This window comes from Carlito syrichta, unplaced genomic scaffold (genome assembly GCF_000164805.1).
Source record: "Carlito syrichta isolate Samal-C Ts95f unplaced genomic scaffold, Tarsius_syrichta-2.0.1 Scaffold315412, whole genome shotgun sequence".
In the NCBI taxonomy this organism is placed as follows: Eukaryota; Metazoa; Chordata; class Mammalia; order Primates; family Tarsiidae; genus Carlito; species Carlito syrichta.
The window spans coordinates 322,912-343,993 of record NW_007259508.1 but is presented as its reverse complement, the minus strand read 5'-3'; the positions used below and the strand labels follow the sequence as shown (position 1 = coordinate 343,993).

The following is a 21,082-nucleotide window of genomic DNA, read 5'->3' as shown; positions in this document are numbered from 1 at the left end:
AACCCGCAGGCTCAGGCAATTCACTCACCTCAGCCTCCCAAAGCACAGGATTACAGGCTGAGCCACCAAGCCTGGCTACAAAATGTATTTCTTACAGTTCTGGAGTCTGGTGAGAGCCTTCTTGCTGGTGGGGACTTTGCAGAGTCCTGAGGCAATGCAGGACATCACGTGATGAGGCAGTTCATCATGTCAGCTCAGGTCTCTCTTCATTTTTTGTTTGTTTGAGTCAGGGTCTCTGTCACCCAGGCTAGAGTGCAGTAGCACAGTCATGACTCACCACAACCTTGACCTCCTGGGCTCAGGTGGTCCTTCCACTTCAGCCTCCCAAGTAGCTAGGACTGCAGGCATGCACCACCACACTCGGCTAATTTTTATTATTTTTTTTGTAGAGACAACGTCTCTCTCTGTTGCCCAGGCTGATCTCGAATTCCTAGGCTTAAGCGATCCTCCCATCTCAGCCTCTCAAATTTCTAGGATTACAGGTGCGAGCCACCGCGCCCAGCCTTCTCTTCCTCTTACAAATTCATCTGTCCTGCTCTATGATAACCTGTGAATCCATTAATAATTTATGACCCAGTCACATTAGGGATGAAGTTTCAACATTAGTTTTTGAGAGGACAAATATTCAAACCATAGCAGAAGAGAATCTTGGGTATCTTCAGGAAGGGGGATTGTTGGGCCCAAGGGTAGTACATTTTTGTTAGACCATGCATACTCTCGTCCCTGTGGGGCTCCGCATGCCTAGCAGCGCCGGGAGGGCCCATCCCCTTAAATGTGCTTTTGAGCCAGGAGAATTAGTGAGAAACTTCTATTTCTTAGTTTGCATTTTTCTTATGAGTGAAACATCTTTTCATATATTTAAGTGTCCTATAGAAGTACACCATGAAACCATCACTGCAGTCAAGATAGCATGCTGCTACACCCAGCTAATTTTATTTATTTATTTATTTATTTTGGTAGAGACAAGGTCTTGCAGTGTTGCCCAGGCTGGTCTCAAACTTGTTTTTTTTTGAGTTGAAATCTCTCTCTATCACTTAGACCGGAGTGCAGTAGCCGCTCCCAGCCACTGCATCCTCGACCTGCTGGGCTCCTGCTATCCTTCCGCCTCAGCCTTTTTTTTTTTTTTTTTAAACTTAAACAACAGACATTTATTTTTTCATGGTGTTGGTTGCAGCTCTTCAGGGTTGAGGTTTTTGTCTCATGCCCAGGAAGAATAGGGACACAGACAACTGGAAAGTGAGAAAGCAGGATTTATTGAGAGAACAGATAAGCTCCCACAGCGGGAGGGGGACCTGAAGGGGTTGCCCTCGAACTCTTGGGCTCAGGTGTTTCCTCGGGCATCTTGTCATTTCTTCTTCCCAACCACTCCCACCTCCCTAGGCAACTGCTCACCAGCTGTTACTGTAGATCAATTTGCACTTTCTAGAATTTTGTATCAATGGAATCATGCAGTATGTAATTTTCTTTAGTCTGACTTCATACTTGGTGTAACTATTCAGATTCAGCCGTGTTGTTCCCTGTGCTGATAGTTCATTCCCTTTTATTACAGGTAGAATTCCATTGCAAGGCTTGTCTCTCCACCTGGTGTTGGAATTTGAGATTCTAGTTTGGGAGTTACAAATAAAACTAATGTGGGCATTTGTGTAAAGTCATTGTATGGATACCTGCCTTCATTTCTTTTAGTTAAATACTGGGGGTGGTTGTGGCAGGGGATCTGACTCCCTTGGAGGGTCTATGTTGAAGAAACTGCCAGTCTTCCAAAATAACTGAACCATTTTGCATTTTTAGCAGCCTGGATGAAAGTTCTGGGTTTTCCCTATGTCAGCACTTGATATTGTCCGTCTTTCAATGTCAGCTATCCTAGTGTGTACTGGGGAGGGGCGGGTCCCTGCTATGACTCTTACTTATGTTTCTCTGAAGTCTAATGGTCAACCAGGCGCGGTGACTCATGCCTGTAATTCCAGCACTTTGGGAGGCTGAGGTGGGAGGATTGCTTGAGGCCAGGAACTTGAGACCAGCCTGGGCAACATAGTGAGACCCTGTCGCTACAAAATTTAAAAATAAAAAAGAGGACGAATGGTACAGAGCATCTTTGTGAATATGCACTTTCCATATTTCTTTTTTTTTTTTTTTTGAGTCAGAGTCTCACTCTGTCGCCCAAGCTGGAGTGCAGTGGCATGCTCACGGGACACCGCAGCCTCGACCTACTGGGCTCAGTGATTCTTCTGCCTCAGCCTTCCAAGTAGCTAGAACTACAGGCACACACACCATGCCCAGCTAATTTTTTGATTTATTGTAGAGATGAGGTCTTGCCAAGTTGCCCGGGCTAGTCTCGAGCCCATGGGCTTAGGCAGTCCTCTCACCTCAGCTTCCCAAAATGCTGAGATTATAGGCATGAGCCACCGCACCCAGCCTCCATATTTCTTAAATGTAGTGTCTGTTAAGATCTTTCTTTTTTCATTGGGTAATTTATTTACTTGTTTTTGTTGTCGTTTGAGTCAGTGTCTCCCTCTGTTACCCAGGCTGGAGTGTAGTGACACACTCACGGCTACCACAGCCTGCTAGACTCAGGTGATCCTTCTGTGTCAGCCTTCCAAGTAGCTAGAACTATAGGTGGTCACCACCACGCCCAACTAATTTTTTTTATTTATTGGCTGGCTGCAATGGGTCATTCCTGTAATCCCAGCACTTTGAGAGGCCAAGGCAAGAGAATTACTTGAGCCCACGGGTTCAGGACTAGCCTGGGAAACATGGCAGAACCTGGTCTCTGCAATCAATCAATCAATAAGCCGGGTGTTGGTGCACGCCTGTAGTTCCAGGTACTTGGGCTACTTGGAAGGCTGAGACGGAAGGATCACCTGAGCCCAGCAGGTCAAGGATGCAGCGGCGGAGAGCATGCCACTCCACTCCAGCCTGGGTGACAGAGTGAGACTCTGATTCAAAAAAAAAAAGAAATAAAAATATTTTATTTTTGTCCATTATTTTAAATTTGCCCTTTTCTCTATTAGGTTTTTGAACTTTTTCTTTCTTGATTTTATATACTTTTCTCTACTTTATCATTTATCTTTCACTTTGCTTTTGGTATGTTTTGCGATTCAGAAGTGTTTTATGTAGTCATATTTACTCATTTATTTTTTTATTACACCTGGATATTGAGTCATGGAATTTCCCCAAACTCAGCTTGTAAAGACAAAGACATATTTTCTTATAGAACTGGTATGGCTTTGTTTTTTTACAGTTAGATCCCCAGTCTGTGTCAAGGTTTTCCAGGCACAGAGGATAAAGTATGGATCTAATTCAAATATTTTTCCAAAAAGCTGTGCAGTTGTTCCCATACCATTCATTAAAAAGACCCCATTTTTTGCGGTAGTTTGAGAGGCCACCTTCATCAATACTGTTTCTGGTATTTCTATTCCATTCCCTTGGTCTGTGTCATGGACCCCTATACTGTTTAACTGTGTTATGGACCGCAAGGCTTTATGGCATCTGGTAGTATTTGGTGGGACCAGAACCCCTTATTGGTCTTGTTCAGAGTTTTCCCAAATATGCTTGCATATTTTTCTTTATGGATTTCAAATTCATCTTGCACTGATACAGAAAAATTTGCTTTTATTGTGATTTATTTATACACTGATTAGGGGAGAATTGACACCTTTATGAGATTGAGTTGCCCTATCCAAGAATAAGGACTGTCTTTCCTCTGGTCCAAGTGGACTTTGGTGCCTCCGGGAGTGTTTGAAGTATCTCATACCAGCCATAGCCCCACAGCTGAGGTTACAGGTCCGGGTGGCTGCCAGACTTGGAAGGTGCAGAGGAGCCTCATCGCCGTGTCCATAAAGCTACTTTGCAGGTGATGGGCCCTCCTCTGGGGATATCCCATAGCTCTGTGGTATGCATGTTCCAGCAGCTTCTGGACAGTGTCTGCTGGCATCTTTCCATGCTTCTTATACCTGGGAGTGTGGGAAAAACTAGAGAACCAAAATGGGCACGTGAAGACCCAGTGGCCAGTGAAATAACCAGAAAGGGTGAGGTGGAGCCCAGGCCGGATCTCTGTTCCAGCATGTTCCCAGGTCATCCCGCATACCTCGTTCCTCCACCTCCCTCCCCTGAAAAGCATTCAGGTCTCTTCAGTTCTGGCCCCTTGTTAAGGTACTAGTATTCTTCAAGCATATCTCACCGAGAAGCTATATCATCAACCATAACTGCAGGAGTTCAGGTTGTTCATCCCATTGTCCCACCCTTAACTTCGTTGGATCCATCCCAGGCAGTTTCAGCAAATAAAATGTTCAGAGATTCCCTCTAGTTAACCCATTATTTCATCTACATCCAAGGTTTCTACATGACCAAAATAGTTCCGCTTTCAAGTTCTATCGGAAGAAAGTGTTTGAACTGTGCCCGTCGATTTGTTTCACATCATCTCCACTCACCCTCCATGCTGGCTGTGAAAGTGTGGATTCTCAGGAGAGTCCCTCAGACCACGTGGAAAGGGAGGGAGAGCTTGAGGATGAGCCCCCTCAACAGGAGGCTGAGCCGGAAAGCCCAGAGGTGATGCCTGAGGAGGAGGACGAGGAGGACGAAGAGGATGAGGAAGGGGGCGAGGAGGCCCCTGTTCACAGAGGGGCCCGCAAATCTGAAGGCTCTGAGGGCAGCTCCCCTGCTGATGGCCTCCCCAGTGAGGCTGCCGAGGATGACCCAGCAGGAGCCCCTGCCCTGTCACAGGCCTCCTCAGGCACCTGCTTCCCCCGGAAAAGGATCAGCAGCAAGTCCTTGAAAGTTGGCATGATTCCAGCTCCCAAGAGAGTGTGTCTCATCCAGGAGCCAAAAGGTGAGTGCCCACCTCTTGGAATGGCCCCCCCACACACACACACAGTTCTTGGTTGGTGGATTATGGAAGATAGTGGACACAGGGATGTTGCCTGATCAGGTGAAGAATGTACCTGCCCTTGCCCCAGCTCAGCTGCAAGACTGACCTCTCATTATGCCTGCCAGCCTTCCTGGTGACCTCAACAGTCTCATAGGATGACACCTCCTGGAAATTCCTTCACTACCTTCTGTTGCCCACCAACCAAAACTCATGCCTCCAGGGGTCTGTGGGTGGATGTGCCCTTGGATAGCCAACATAGCACAGGGTCCTATGGCTTTACGTTTTTAATCTAAAATAGTTCTGAAATAGTTTCACATACCACTTAGAAATGTAAAGGTGAGACTCACATTTCCAGGTGGCCTGAAGTCATTGCTTTGAGAAGATGCTTCTTTGCTGGCCTGCAGCTTCTAGCGCTCCACATGCTACTAGGCATTCCTCTTATTGCCCCAGTTTCGGCAGGGCATCCCTGACCACGGAAGGGAGTGGACCTGGGCCATTTAACCTTTTTCCTTCCCATGACCTGGGGGAGTAGCCAGCCTTTTGAGCCCCTGGAAGATCCAAGGTAGTGATACCTGCTTTGTGTTGTGACAGTTTGATGTGAAATGGGGTGGGACTGGTCACAGGTGGCAGTCAGTAGGACCTGTCTCTGCTCTGCCTGCCTTGGTGGTGGGTGGCTGTCTCTTGCTTTCTTGTGGGAAGGATCAGAGTTCCTGAAGTTCAGTTTGCCAGCAGTGAAATGTACCCCATTCAAGTGGACAGTTTGAGTTTTGTCAAATGCACTTAGGCAGGAACCCACCAGTCCAGCAAAGCTGGGGAAAAAAGGGTCTCTTGTTGCTTGTCCCTGCCCCATCTGGCCCTGGCAACCACTGACTTTTTTCTGGGCCTGAGGCTCTGCCTTTTCTAGACTGTCTGTACATGGAATTGTATTGCATGCAGCCTTTTGAGGGGCCAACAATGTGCCCCCCTTGCTGGCTGAGGTGTCTCTAGACAGTTAAGTGGTGTTTCTCATGTGTGTCTGCTGCTGCAAAGCCTTTTTTTTTGGTTTTGTTTTTTGTTTTTTTTAAGACCAGTCAAGTGCAATAGTGAGAAAAGGGGAGAGAGTAGAATAAGGAGTTCAAGCTGTAACTGACTGTGAACAATTGAGATAACTCGCCACCTTCAGACCAGCCTGCAAAACCTATTTATGATGTTGTTGGAGCAGGTGGCGCCCATGGTGGGGCTGCATCAAACTGTTGCCTATGTGTTTTCTGTCTTGGAGACCATCACATTAATAGGCAACAGTGGCTCTACAGTTCCCCCTGCTTGTCGTCCCCATGGTTTGTGTTTGGAAACCTTGGTGTTGTCAGGGTTTGGAATTGCGAACTGTTCTTCCGCAACCCTTACATCCTTCAAGACACCTCATAGATGGTGGATAGCACATTAACATGCTTGCTACTACATATATGCTTCTTGAGGGCAAGTGGAGTTCTTTATTTCTATCTTGGAAGCTCTCAGTTCTTTGATTGGGTGGTTGAGAAGACAAAACCAGACCTGTCAGCCTCCCTTTTATCAAAAAAATAATAGACTAGGTGTAATGGCTCACACCTGTAGTCCCAGCACTTTGGGAGGCTGAGGCAAGATATTTGCTTGAGCCCAGTAGTTTGAGGCCAGCCTGGGTAACATAGTGAGATTTTGTCTCTACAAAATGTTTTGCAAATTAGCGGGGCATGGTAGTGTGTGCCTGTAGTCCCAGCTACTCAGGAGGCTGAGGTGGAAGGATCACCTGGGCCCAGGAGGTTGAGGCTGCAGTGAGCTATGGTTGTGCCACTGCACTCCAGCCTGAGCGACAGACTCCCAACTTGTTAGAGTCTTAGTAATGCTCGGCTCCTACTCTCGGCACCAGTAAATCAAGGGGCAGGAAACTGGTAGAAAGAGGTTTATTTCTGAATTTGAATCCAGCAAGCAGAGCCAGGCTTCTGGCCTTTGTGAAATGGTTCTGCTCACCCTTCAAGTTTTACAGTCTGCTTTTGTAAGCTCAGAGTTGTTGGTACCTATACATTGATTATGTGACTAGCAGAGCATTGTATGGAACTTAAGTCACAGCTGCATTTTGTTAATAATGACATTTATGGTCCACATTTCCTAGAACTGGTTACCAGAGATACCTCACAACCTTTTTTTTTTTTTTGGAATCTTACTCTGTCACCCGGGCTGGAGTGCAGTGGCACTCTTACAGCCACTGCAACCTCGACCTGTTGGGCTCAGGCGATCCTTCCTTCTCAGCCTTCCAGGTAGCTGGGAACTACAGACATGCACCAACGCACTCGGCTCATTTTATTGATTTATTGTAGAGATGAGCTCTCACCAAGTTGCCCAGGCTGGTCTCGAACCGATGTGCTTAGGCAGTCCTCTCACCTTGGCCTCCCAAAGTGCTGTTATTATAGGTGTGAGCCACTGCACCCAGCCTTCACAGCTTCTTATCAGTAACACCTGGCAGAAGCATTAAATCAGGCTTGCCATAGAGTAAAGGGAGTTAACAAGGCCTAAGACATCATACATTACTGCGTGTTATACGCAAAAGTTATCCAAATCACAAGACTTACAGTTACCTTGATACTATATTATTCAAACCTGTGACTACTAAGAAAAGGGAGTAAACAGGAATTTACATCTCTCAGTTAATTGGACACAGTCTTCAGGGAAGTTAAGGATTCTTTGCAGTTACTTACTGGGAGTGCAGAGGAGACAAGAGGAAGTACACCTCTTGTTAACTCTCAGGAATGTGGGTATATACAGGAGCATTCAAACCCTTGCTATGCTCTCCTCTAGGGGTGTGGCAATATGGACAGACAATAACTGGCCTCCATATCAAACTCAATAATAATGTGATTTGTTGCTCTGTATGAGAAGCATAGTTTTTAATTAGAGAGTTCTGGGTAGACTTTAATTTTTTACCATGGGGATAACTGCGGATAAAGTAGGAGAGCATTGCATTGAAAATAGTTCATTTATTGAAGCAGGATATGTTCCTGTAGTCATGGAAAATAATCCATGGATCAGGTCTTCTGTTATAAATGTAGGGAGTCTTGGGTTTGAGTATCCTTTTCCAAGGTGAAGCACCCTCAGTGAGCCCTTCTCCACCTCTTCTGGATGTGCCAGCCCTGTGCTTGCTCCATGTGTCAAGGCCATTCCTGAGAGGAGCTGGGGCCCAGCGGCTGCCATGCCGGGCATAGGGCACCTATCATCATCAGAAGGGCTGTTAGCCAAGACTCTGCAATTCAGTCTCTTGCTGAGTAACTTGGGGAAAGAGTGTGCGTGTATGTATATCTTTCTTTTGTCTTCCAGTCCATGAGCCAGTTCGAATCGCCTATGACAGACCTCGGGGTCGTCCCATGTCCAAAAAGAAGGTGAGCTTAATCATTTGTGAGTCCTCACTCAGGTGGAAGTTGGTCGGAGTTTGTTGCAGTTTTAAAGGATACCACAGCTTGTAATTAAGCTACACTCAGCCGGGCTCAGTGGCTCAGCCTGTAATCCCGCGCTTTGGGAGGCCGAGGTGAGTGAATTGCCTGAGCCCGCTGGTTCGAGACCTGCCCGGGCAACTTGGCGAGACCTTATCTCTACAATAAATCAAAAATTAGCCGGGCGTGGTAGCGCGTGCCTGTAGTTCCAGCTACTCAGAAGGCTGAGGCGGAAGGATCGCCAGAGCCCAGCAGGTTGAGGCTGCGGTGGCTGGGAGCGGCCACTGCACTCCAGTCTGGGCGACAGAGTGAGACTCCAACTCAATAAATAAATAAATAAAATAAGCTGCACTCTATTTCACACTGAGGTGTTAATGTCTGAAGCACAACAGAGTTTTCTCTGGCGACATTTTTAAAACTGTCTTGCCTTTGCCCAAAGCATAGGAGTGTAATGGCCCAGCTGTGTAAGGCCTGATGTGTGCAGTGGGATTTGAGAGGTGAGCATGATGTCTCAGCTGTGAAGAAGTTCAAGCTTAGGAGGCTAATTGCGGTGCAGAGAGTGCACCTCCTGTGTGCCAGGCCCTGACTGTTTACCCGGGGCAGCAGTGAGCAGGGCCGACTGGGACTCAGAAATGGGCAGAGGGTCATCAGGGTGCTGTGGGCTGAGAGAAGCAAGTGAAGGGGAGGGGGAAGTAAGATGGAGTCAGCTGTAGTGGGGGATAAATCAGGGTATCAAATCAGGAAGGTCCCCTGGCCGGTGACTTTGGCACAGGCTTGGAGGAGGTGAGGAGCCATGTGGCGATCTGGGGAGGGCACAGCCTGGGCAGAGGCCCAGGGCAGCAAGAGGCCATTGTGGCAGAAGTGAAATGACAAAGCCGGGCTCGGTGGCTCAGCCTGTAATCCCGCGCCTTGGGAGGTTGAGGTGAGTGGACTGCCTGAGCCCGTGGGTTCGAGACCCGCCTGGGCAACTTGGCGAGACCTCATCTCTACATTAAATCAAAAAATCAGCCGGGCGTGGTAGCGCGCGCCTGTAATTCCGGCTACTCGGAAGGCTGAGACGGAAGGATCGCCGGAGCCCAGCAGGTCGAGGCTGCGGTGGCCAGAAGCGGCCACTGCACTACAGCCTGGGCGACAGAGTGAGACTCCGACTCAAAAACAAAAAAAAAGAAATGACAAGTGGAGGGGGTGCTGCAGGTCATGCAGAACCTAGACGGGTGTCAGCATCGTGACCCCGTCTCTGTGGGAGGCCTTCAGGGACCTGTGCTGGGGGCTTAGGCAGAAGACAAGATCACTGGTGGAAAGCAGCCTGTGTGGGGCAGGGACCTGGGCCGAGTGGGGGAGCCAGGAGGAGGCTCAGACTTAGGGCAGTTGGCCCAGGACATGAGGAAGTGACAAGGAGGGGTGAAGGTGGCGTTAGGGGGCTCTCTGGTGGGCTGGGCGTGGAAGAGTGAAAGCCAAGCGTCCAGGAAACCCCAAGGCGGTCAGCCTGGGAAGTTAGGATGGAGCTGGCATTTGCCAATGTGGGGGCAGGTCATGGGAAGGGGGTGGGTACTCTCCAGATAGCGGGGGCATACATTGCCGGGAGCAGGTGAGGCCAGGCGGGAGGCTTCACTGGTCCTTAGTGGTCAACGACGGGGGTCAGGGAGCTGGGCAGGGTTGCTCTGCTGATGTCAGACAGACCCCTTCTAGAGCAGCCCAGGTCAGTCTGAACCCAGCTACAGCAAGGAAGAAGGACCTTCCTGAGTCTGGAGCTCATGGCCCTGACTGGTATGCTGGGTTTTAAGCTGAACTGGCACCCAGTTCCCCTTTGTGTGGCCTGGGTGAGGGCACAGCCGGGTGAAGGGGCCACTGGGCCTTGGAGTCAGGCACAGCTGGATTCAAGCTCAGCCTTACCACCAATCGGTTTTGTAACCTTGGCTTATAACCTATGAGTTTGTGTCTGTAAAATGGAACAGCCACACCTGGCCTGCAGGTAGGAGGTTCCGTGGGGATTAAATATAACCTGATTCCTGGTGAGCGTCCTGCAAATGCTGCTCTCTCCTTGGGTCTCTGCACCTGCCCTCCCTGCCAGTGACTGCAGATGGGGCAAGATAAGGCCTGGTGGCACAACTCTCTTCTGTGCTCACTCAGCCCAGCCACAAACCCATCTTTCCTTCAGCTCTCTAGGGACCCAGACATTGTTATTTGTTCAGCGCACACTGAACGTTCACAAAGATCCTCCCCGGCTGAAACAACTCCTGTTCCTCCCACTGTACCCCCAAGCAGCCTGAAGGGGAAAGGTACAGGCCTGCCATTTAGGAAGCCCTGGCCTCCATGGCCATCCTGTCCCCCATCTTGCCCCTCCTCCATCCTGGGGCCCAGGCTCTGCATGTCCTCCTATATCTCATCTCAGCTGGCGGGTTCTGCCTCCTCTGTTCTCTAGGCCACTTTTGGTGGCACGTGGCCTCCCAGTGTGGCAGCTTCTGTGCGGTGTTCCCCTGGCCTGCCAATGTCTTTGCATTGCTGTGTCCCCTCTGTCCTGTCCCAGCCAGCAATATAGCTCCTCCCTTCCTGCCGAGAGGCTTCTGTCCACATGTCTTACTGACACCACCTCATGCCAGCATGAAGGGGCTGCCTGTGATGAGTAACTTATTTATTTATTTTTAATTTTAAAGATGTGGAGTACAATTCAGGGTTAGGTACATATGTGGTCATTGTACAGGTAAAGTTTGGGCCTCCCTTTGGTTCCCACTTCACCTGGTTTGAAATCAGGCACCTTTATTGATGTTGTGTGCACCCCTTCTCCCCTGCCCCCCCTCCTGTGATGAATAACTTACACACACACTCACAGATGCATATAAATGCATACACACACCCCTTAGGGGGTGCCTCTGAAGGGGTAAAGAGCATGTTCTTCTCCCCTGAAGGTTCAAGTCTAAGTCTGTTGAAATGAATTGACAATAGACAGATTAACAACAACAACAAAAGATTTACTAATATATTATCATGCCCTAAGCACAAGAGCCAAATGAAAACTCAAGGGCCAGATAGTTGAAGCTTACTACCCTTTTCATAGGGGAGAGGGCGGCTGGGGGCCTGCAGGCAATTTTAGAGGCGAAGCCAGTGATCCTAGGAGAGGTGACTGACTCCCAGATGTCTTGGGAGTGATTCTTGCTAGGAATTGAACGCAGTCGGAGAGCAGCCAACAGTCTTGGTTCCAGGCATGGTGTTTAATGTACCACCTCTTCCTCTGTGCTATGAGTTTTAATCTTCTCTGGTTAATGACATTTTGGGGAAGGGATGGAAGGCACTCTTTGGTAGGTCCAATTTCTGGGTAGATAAGGGAACTTCAGAGAGCAGAGTCCTCTTGTGCTTTGGGAAGAACAGAGGGACAGGAGGGAGGTCAGAGAGACCTGAGGCTGCTTCTTTCGTCTCGCATGTCAGCATGCCATCTTTTGTGGTATTGACTTCTGGGCCCTGACGCCTTGCTTTGTGTTGAATTCTTGGCACCTTTTCAGGTTATTTTGTCCCCATCTAGGGGGAGAACACTGAGGCCCAAGAGGCCCAGAGGCCCAGACCCTCCTCATGGCAGCACTCGCTCCCTTTTTCCTCCCTCCCTTTCTCCCTCCTGACTCCTCCCTCCTCCCTTTCCTCTCTGCCCCCAGAGGTGGGTGCTGGGTCACCCAAGCCCAGCCTTTTCTGCCCTGTCTCCTCCAAGCTCTTTGTCTCTGGAGTGCCTCCCCTGTGCGCCCCTAACATTGTGGAAGCTGATTCCTGGGCCTCTCCATGGCAGCAGCCAGAGGAGGTTTGTCCTTTGACTGAACTGCACCTTGTAAGGCCCGCATGATATGATAGGGCAGGTCTCTGAGGTGGTTGGTGAATGCCTATAGTCCCAGCTGCTCAGGAACCTGAAGTGCGAGGATCACTTGAGCCCGGGAGTTGGAGAGCAGCCTGGGCAACATAGCAAAACCCCATCTCTAAAAAATTTTAAGAAATACATCAAGGCTGGGTATGGTGGCTCACGCCTGTAATCCCAACACTTTGGGAGGCCAGAGCAAGAGGATCACTTGAAGCCAGTTTGAGATCAGCCTGGGCAACAGAGTGAGACCATCTGTAATATAAAATTTATAATGAAATTTGAAACAAGAAAACACATCAAGTTGACTCCTCAGGACCCAATAAAAAGAAACCTAGGGCAGAGTCCTAGGCTGCCCAGCTTGGTTCCCTTACACAGGGAGTGCGCATAAATATTCATGAGTGGAAAGTCCTTCCCTAGAGCTGAGTAAGCTCCTCCTCCCGAGGCCCCAGGGGCCCATCTACCCCCAGACCTCCATCTAGTCTCATGGAGATGCTGAGCCTCCCTACCACTTATGGGACCCTTCTCAGCTGCACCAGCTCTCAGCGTGGTCTGCTGTGTGCTGGACACTGACCCCAATGTCCAAGTAGAGCCCAATCCTTACGACAGAGACAGGCAGGCAACCCAGGAGTAAACAAAGCAGTAGAGGGTGGTCAGCTAATTCTCACCCACTGTCTGATCTTCTGCCTTCAGGACTGTGCCCTGGTGCCCCCACCTTGGAGTATACCAGTTGATCATCACAGGGCCACACCTCTTTATCCAGGTCTCCACTCAGGGCTCTTCTCAGTGATACCTTGGTCCCAAGACCTGTCATTCCCTTGCAGGTTTTTCTCCCAGTCTTAGCACCAGGACTGTAGTGGTTCCTGAAGACAGGAATGAGAACCACCACACCTGAGGTTCCAGTCTGTGGGGAAATTTCAGGCTGGTGACCTCTGAACTATAGAAATCCCACTCCAGGCCAGGCGCGGTGGCTTAAGCCTATAATCCCAGCATTCTGGGAGGCCGAGGTAAAGGGATTGCCTGAGCTCACATGTTCGAGAACAGCCTGGGCAACTTGGTAAGACCCCGTCTCTACAACAAATCAATAAAAAAATTAGTTGGGCATGATAGCACACGCCTGTAGTTCTGGCTACTTGTAAGGCTGAAGCAGAAGAATCGCCTGAGCCCAGCAGGTCTACACTGGGGCAGCCGTGAGCATGCCACTGCACTCCAGCCTAGATGATGGAGTGAGACTCCAACTCAAAAAAAATCCCACTTCACCCAGGATGTTACAGGGGACTGGGAAGGTGAACAGAGTATTTGGGAAGTCAGGAGGGCATTGGGAGTTGGAAGGGCATTGGTGGGTGGTCTAGGCACAGCCTGAGGCAGACCCATTGCTCCAGGCACTCCCTGCGGCCCACATGCCTGGACTCTTCTCTCTCCTCAGAAACCCAAGGACTTGGACTTCACCCAGCAGAAGCTTACCGACAAGAACCTGGGCTTCCAGATGCTGCAGAAGATGGGCTGGAAGGAAGGCCACGGCCTGGGCTCCCTCGGGAAGGGCATCCGGGAGCCCATCAGTGTGTACGCAGCAGGCGTTCGGCCTGGGTGGGCGGGCTTGGGACCTCAGTCCTTTGACCTGCAGCCTGATTCTTTGTTCCCCTGTGGTAAAGATAGCGTGAGGCTGGTAGTTGTGTGCTTGTTTTGTGTTGTTTTTTTTTTTTTTTATACAAAAGGAGTCTTTAGATGAAATGCTGATCATTTACACAATGTAGGTGTTTACAGGGCTCCTTTCTGTCCTTGTTTAGACATTTTTTTTTTTTGGAGTCAGAGTCTCAGTCTATTGCCCAGGCTGGAGTGCAGTGGCACGCTTACGGCCACCGTAGCCTTGACTTGCTGTGCTCAGGTGATCCTTCTGCCTCAACTTTCCAAGTAGCTGGAACTACAGGCACATGCCACGACACCCAGCTAATTTTTTGATTTGTTGTAGAGACAAGGTCTCGCCAAGTTGCCCAGGCTGGTCTCAAACCCCTGAGCTCAAGCAGTCCTCTCGCCTCAGCCTCCCAAAGTGTTGGGATGACTAGTGTGAGCCACCACACCTAGCTATGTAGTCATCCAGTTTCTCAGCCCAGATCATTTTGGCCACATTTTTTGTTGTGGCCAAGTGGTATTTCTCGGTAGTTTTAGCCTGGAACCACTTTTCCTTTCCTAAGAATCCATATCAGGCCAGCCAGAGTTTTTTTTGTTTTTTTTTGTTTTTTGTTTTGAGTCGGAGTCACTCTGTCACCCAGACCAGAGTGCAGTGGCCGCTCCCGGCCACCGCAGCCTCGACCTGCTGGGCTCCGGTGATCCTTCCACCTCAACCTTCCAAGTAGGTGGAACTACAGGCACGTGCTACCATGCCCGGCTCGTTTTGATTTTATTGTAGAGATGACGCCTCGTTAAGTTGCCCAGGCGGATCTCGAACCCACGGGCTCAGACAATCCACTCACCTCGGCCTCTCAAAGGCATGGGATTATAGGTTGAGCCACCGAGCCCAGCTCAGTCAGAGTTTCTTAAAACTTGTTAATAACATCCAGCAGGCATTTTATTTAACACTGAATGTAGCCCCTGTGGTAAGGTATCTGCAGTAATCAGGGCCTTTGGGGTACCCCTTCAGAGAGCCAGCACTTCTGGGTGAGTATCCCTTGTTTCCACTGTGTCATGTCCTGATTTTCCCTTTCTCAGATGTCTCTGTCGTGTGTCCCAAGAACCTGCATCTCACAGCTCGCTCGTGCCTGCATGCAGCTCTTGGTGCGCCAAGCCCTGGCTCAGGTGCACACCTGACTCTCCATTTCACTCCCTAGGGGTACCGCCTCAGAAGGGGAAGGGCTAGGTGCCGATGGGCAGGAGCACAAGGAAGACACCTTCGACGTGTTCCGACAGAGGATGATGCAGATGTACAGACACAAACGGGCCAGCAAATAGGTATGTTCAGGAGCCACTGACATGCAGAGACTTTTCCCCCAGAAAGCTGATGCTCCCAACTCCCCCAAAAACAGCCATCAAAATACCACCCAAAAAACCCCACAAAATTCTGTGAGGGAAACAAGTGTCCTTGGATGCAGCTGTGTCCCACTTCATGCCTGCCTCCAGGTTTGCTGAAGGGGCAAGCCTCATGCTAGCCAAGCACAGTGGCATACGGCCTGCACAGCCTGCCCCATGCAGCTTCTGTCCGGGCTCCGCGGATGCACGTGTAAAAACAGGCTGCCTCTGGCCCCTCCTTGCTCAGGTTTCCTCTCAGAGATGAGGGCCTCCTCCACACAATACGACTAGTAAGCAGGCTGTTCTGGAGTCCGCAGGGCCTTGCTGGCGTGCAAGTGCAAGAGCAAATGCAGAGGCTGCTGCAGGGAGTGGCAGCTGGCTGCGTCCCGCTCTGAGGGTCTCCGCGTCCTCCTCCTCCTGCAGGTCCTCGGGCCGATAAATACCCCCTCTTTCTACTCTCTTTTTAGCTGCCCTTCCCACCCATCATTTCCAACTCAGTTTTGAACAGAACCATTCTCTTCCTGAATAGATCAAAACCACTGATGAGAAAGCTAAACCTTGAAGCAGCAATTACCCTTAAAACATCATCCCTGCCCTGGACCTGCCCGGAGCCAGTGCCCACGTACGGTTTGGTGTGTACATGCAAACAAGCGTCTCTGCAGTCTCTGGGGCGGAGGTTTCACTAGCTTTTCTTTCTCTAAAAAAGAATGCACCATTTCCCATGTGCTTTTGCCTTTCCGGTCTCTTCCACCTGCTTGTGGCAGCAAGTTCCTTTCAAGTCTGTCCTGGTTCCTCTTCAGAAGGTGCGCTGCCCCTGAGGGCTCCTCGGCCTGTAGGTGCTGAGGGCAAGCGCTCTGGCTGGTGTTCCAGTCCAAGGGGCCATTGCTCTCCAGTGGTGTTCTGTTAGTGATGCAGAAGTAAGTGCAGGGGGTGTTTCCCACTGTTCTCCAGAGTCTGTACTGAGAAGATAAATCAGTAATTGCCACGTCTGCACTTTGGGCCCAGAGCTCTGAAGCTCTCTAAACGTTTGAGACACTTGATTTGATGAACATGTCAGTAATGGCATCTCATCTCCTAAATTCATCCTGAGAGGCTGACGACATGTTAGCAGCAGTGTAGTGTAGCTCTGCTTGGTGGGGAGTAAGGTTAAATCCACAAAACTGCAGAAATGTATTGGTCTCTTCAGCATCCACAATGTAAGCAAACTGCAGTTTGGTTCTTTTTAAAACCACATACGGTGCCTTCCCGACAAAGGGGCAGGCTTGTAAGCCCAGTAAAATGCTCCATGTGTGGCACGTGTGGCCATGGGAGGCGCTGTCTTACAGCCTTTGGGGGAAGTGCATGCTTCTCATGGGCTCTGGCTGCAGCTGTTTGCTGTCTTGGGATATGTGGCCGCCACCCTTCTAGACCCCCGTGCTCCACTGCTTGCAGCCACACTCGAGAGTCTCAGCTCTTCTTCATGAAGCAGTGGGGCTGAGGTTGTACGGATGTGCTGATATCTGGGAACCTCCCAGTCCTGCCTGCACTCCAGGATGGGACCATAGCGATGGTTTAGGTGTAAGCCACAGAGCAGAGGGGAAGTGCCGCTGTGATGGCTGTCAAGAATTCCTTGCTTTCTTTAAGCTGCAGACCTCCCAGGCTGTGGTCCCAGCTCTTGGGGTTCCACCTGGTCTGTCTGAGCCCCTGTCACCAGCGGTACCACAGCCCTGGGGCTCTGCCTGCTTCCTGTCACTTCTGTTGCTTTGGCAGCAGGTATATCTTTATGGAGGTGGCGGCACTGAGGACAGACCTCGGGTTGCAAACTGACTCTCATATGAGTTAGCCTATTGGGGGCCGGGGTGCCGCTGGTTTAGCGAGAACCACATGTCCGGGGGTTCATCTTCTTTCCTTGCTGACCCTTCCAACAGTCTCCATGTTGCCCAAAAGGTCAGGTGAATGGACGGTGCTCTGAGAACAGGGCTCACCCCATTGGCCCCGAGTGAGGCACATACCTCAGCACAGATGGAGCTCCTTCTCTCCAGCATTCTCTGACCACTGGGCGTGTGTGGGCCCAGCGTGTTCGTTGTTGACTCTCCACTTTCGTCTGTGAACAAGTTCAGTGCTCTAGGAACTCCCAGCGTGTGGCCGCCCTGCAGCCTCCTGCCACTCCTGGCGACAGCCCGGTTTGAGCGGAGATGGTTTCTGGGAGGCCTTGGCAGGCATCAAAGGGAGCACCTACTTCTGAGCCTAGAAAGTCCCCTAAACACTCAGAGGACGCCTTTGCGGTGGATTCCACGTCGGGGCGGTGAAGGTGTTCCCGGGAGCTTGGGGGCGTGGGGCCGTGGACAAGATGCTGCCTCTGGCCCTGTGTGCCCGCCCTCCACCAGGGCTGCCCTTGCTCTCCGCAAAGGCTGCTCTGTAGGGCGTTGCGTCAAGTGTGATGTGTAGTGGCACAGCCGTGTCAGAGTCACAGTGTCTTTTCTGTCATTCTAGTTCCAGGGTCCCTCCAGAGAGGACGACAGGCATCCGGAAAGTGCTAACTGACCACTCTGGGTGCTTACTGTCTCTGGCTTGTTTCCGTCACTGGAAATCACTTAGAGAATGTTAGTGTTTTGGGTTCTTGGTAAAGCCTAGAAGACATTTGTGATGTTACAAAATGGAAGTTTTGTTTTCTAAATCTAAGAACTTGTGAATGTTGTTAATCACTTAGCAGTTGCAATAAATGTAGAGGAAACCCAATTTTCCTTGGTCTCCACTGATGAGTTTTTAAGATCAGACCAGTTGGCTGGGCTCGGTGGCTCAGCCTGTCATCCCAGCACTTTGGGAGGCCAAGGCGAGTGGGTTGCCTGAGCCCATGGGTTTGAGACCCTCCTGGGCAACTTGGCGAAACCTCGTCTCTACAATAAATCAAAAATGAGCCAGGCGTGGTAGTGCGTGCCTGTAGTTCCTGCTACTTGGAAGGCTGAGGCGGAAGGATCGCTGGAGCCCAGCGGGTCGAGGCTGCAGTGGCCGGGAGCGTGCCACTGCCCTCCAGTCTGGGCAATGGAGTGGGACTTTGACTCAAAAATCAGATAAAATAAAAATAAATAAAATCAGACCAGTCACACGTTCACACAGAGGGTGTGTGGAATTAGGTCACATGGGCAGCGTGCTCTCTCAGTCCCGCTGGGCCTGGTGCCCTTCCTGGGCCTCTCCTGACTAGCTTGCCCCACCTCGGCAGCCCTAGGAAAGTCCAGCCGAGGGGAGGCTAGGGGAGGGAAGCCCCTGAGAGGGTGTCGGGAGAGTGGAAGCCCTGCCTCAGGTGCCCATGACCCGCCTGTCCCCCAGGATCTTGTCCCAGCCCAGCACTGGGATTCTAGATGCCAGAGCAAGACCAAGACCGGCTGAGCCTCCCCTGACAGAGGGGCGGGTTCTCGGCATCTCCAAGCCCCTGCTGCCGGAGGGCTGGCAAGCTGAAGGACGGCAGGGAACAAGCCCGACACCTGTGGGGCCTGCAGGACCCCCGTCTGACCATGGTGTGAAGGTGCGGGCCCCCTGCATCCTTGGAGGCGCTCGAGGGTGGCGGCGCCCTTTTGGCCGTTGACAGGAGCTACTGTCAGCCAAGCCCCTCCTGCACTGGCCTTCCTCTCAGCGGTGTCTGCAGCTTCGGCGCCGCTCCCCAAGAGCAAAGTCTGGAACTTGCAGGGGCTCCACCCCCAGGGAATTTCCTCTCCAGCAGACCCGCCCCTTCTCTTCCCATCCTGGGGGTGGTGGGGGCTGCATAGGAAGATGGGATTGGGGACCCCCAAAGCCTGTCCCAGCTCTGACGCCAGGCAGGCTGTTCCACCTCCGGACTCAGTTTCCCCTCTGCAAACTGGGAAGAATTCTTCCCACTTGAAAGGTAAAATTTCCCTTGCTGCCTTATCATTTGGGCCTAACAATCCCACTCTGCCCTTTCTCCTCCCCCTGCTTCCTCTGGCAAGAGAGGCAGAGGCTCCCAGAGACTCCAGCTGCATGTGCAAGCACGCTTGTCAAGCAGGCCCCAGTTGGGCAGGCGTCATGTGTGGACCACTCACACGAGCGATCGAGCCACACCTGAGTACATTTCCCTGAGTAAAAGGCTTCCCCTCCCTACTCCTGTGTATCGGCCAAACAGAAGGACAGGCCGGCCTGAGTGGCCTCAGCAGTCTCCATGGCCTGTGGGCAAAGGCCAGGCCCTGGGTCCACTCCCGAAGTGGCTTCACGGTGGAACCCTTAACAGTGCACAGCCCGCCTCCCTGCAGTTCTGTTCTGCCCTGGCCTTTTCACCTGCATTCCTGAAGAAGACTTGCACACATCCAGTACGTACACACAGGACAGGCCGTCCTAATCCTCGGTTCCCGCTCCCCACCCCCACCCTTGGACTGTTCCCGGACTTTGGTCCCTGCATCCTGAATAGGCTACTTTGTGGACAAAGCACAATAAATGGCATTTCTGGGACCAAGGGGTCCCCAGAAGCCTCATCTCACCGCCGCTTCATTGGTGTGCGATCCGCTTCATTGGTGTGTGATCCGACTTTGGGGTGACCCTGTCGCCATCCGGAATCCCCAGCCACCCTGCCTCACAGAGACAGGGACTGGGCCTGGGTCAGCACAGCCACTCCCACGGGTGTCTGCAGCAGGCGCTGACTCTCTGGGTGAACCCGGCCAGCAGCTGCACGCCCTGCTCCCTGAAGCCTCAGGACACCTAGCTGCTACCACTCACCCTGTCGCCCCTGCCCTGACCCCCCCAGCCTCTGTGATCCCTGAGGGGTTCCCTCTAAGCCTCAATTTTCCCCTCTGCCCAAATACTTCCTGACGCCCACCCACAGTGGGGACATGTCTTGAAAGCCAGAAATGCTCCAGCAGCGGGACACCACAGCTGACACTCCCCAAGGGGATGGCCCTTCTGCTTCTCTGGTGAAATGCAGCAGCCAGCTTGCAGAGTTAAACAGTAACCCAGGACCCCACTTAGAGGCTTAGAGGGGCTGGTCTTGTGGCCGGCCCTGCCATGTCCTGGCCTTCCTGGGCCTGTTTCCCCTCTCTAGGAGGTGGGCGTGGTGCCTGGGGTCCCCAGCGCCTAAGTTGTCACCCACTATGTGTTTGGGGTTAGGGGCTGGTTGGAAAGGAGCTGGGAATGTCACTGCTAGAATGGGGCCAAACTGCTGCCCAAATACCACTCTGCTGGCTGTTCAGCCCCATCGTCCAGACAGAGAAACTGAGGCCCAGAAAGAGGAAGGGCTGAGTACCAGGCTGCACAGTGAGGGTGCCCCCTCGATCCTTCAAAGCCCTCTTTCAAAATCACAGAGCCTGCCTCAGCTTCCCCATCTGGTATGGCCTGCCTGGCACCTTGTTGCAGCAGACAGCAATGTTTTCAGCTCAGTGCTGAGACGTGCACTTGAGCCTGGGGGCCAGGGACCAGTTCCTCCTGGAAGTCAAGTGCTGCAGAGTCTCCTAAGCCACCCCACTGGCCACGGCTGGGGGTGACGCACCACGCTGCCCCACCTGTAGACATCCATTCAACCTGCAAGGCCCTCCCTCCATTCCCCCTCCTCTAGGTTACCCTCCCTGCTCTCCCCAAAAAGAGGCCCAGCTCCCAGCCCTGGCTTTCCCAAGCCTGCTCCTGGCCACCCAGGGGACACCCACATCCAGGGCTGTCACCCCGACTGTGGCTCCTCCACAGAGCCCTGAGTCTTTTTTCTTTTTTTTTTGAGTTGGAGTCTCACTCCTTCACCCAGGCTGGGGTGCAGTGGCACACACACTCACGGCCACCCCAGCGTCTGGGCTCCAGCAATCCTCCCGCCTCAGCCTTTCAAGTAGCTAGAACTACAGACACACACTACAACGCCTGGCTCTTCTTTATTTTATTGTAGAGATGAGGTCTTGCCAAGTTACCTGGGCTGGTCTAGAACCCGTGGGCTCAGGCAGTCCACTTGCCTCGGCCTCCCAAAGTGCTGGGATTACAGGC

The 21,082-nt window shown here is 51.6% G+C and overlaps 1 protein-coding gene across 3 annotated transcripts in view; it reads left to right on the top strand.

Annotated features, from left to right (window-relative positions):
* The window catches only part of SUGP2 (SURP and G-patch domain containing 2), a 36,091-nt gene extending 18,234 nt beyond the window's left edge, over positions 1-17,857 (top strand). For 2 of the 3 annotated variants that reach the window (XM_021706313.1, XM_021706314.1), the window contains exons 7-11: positions 4,332-4,825; positions 8,189-8,250; positions 13,563-13,699; positions 14,962-15,082; positions 17,612-17,857. In XM_021706313.1, the coding sequence (XP_021561988.1) occupies positions 4,332-4,825; positions 8,189-8,250; positions 13,563-13,699; positions 14,962-15,082 (814 nt within the window). In that variant the 3' untranslated portion in view covers positions 17,612-17,857. Of the gene's footprint in view, positions 1-4,331; positions 4,826-8,188; positions 8,251-13,562; positions 13,700-14,961; positions 15,083-15,668 lie in introns of all 3 variants that reach the window. The other variant, XM_008072795.2, reaches the window with a different exon arrangement.
* The last annotated feature ends 3,225 nt before the right edge of the window (positions 17,858-21,082 follow it).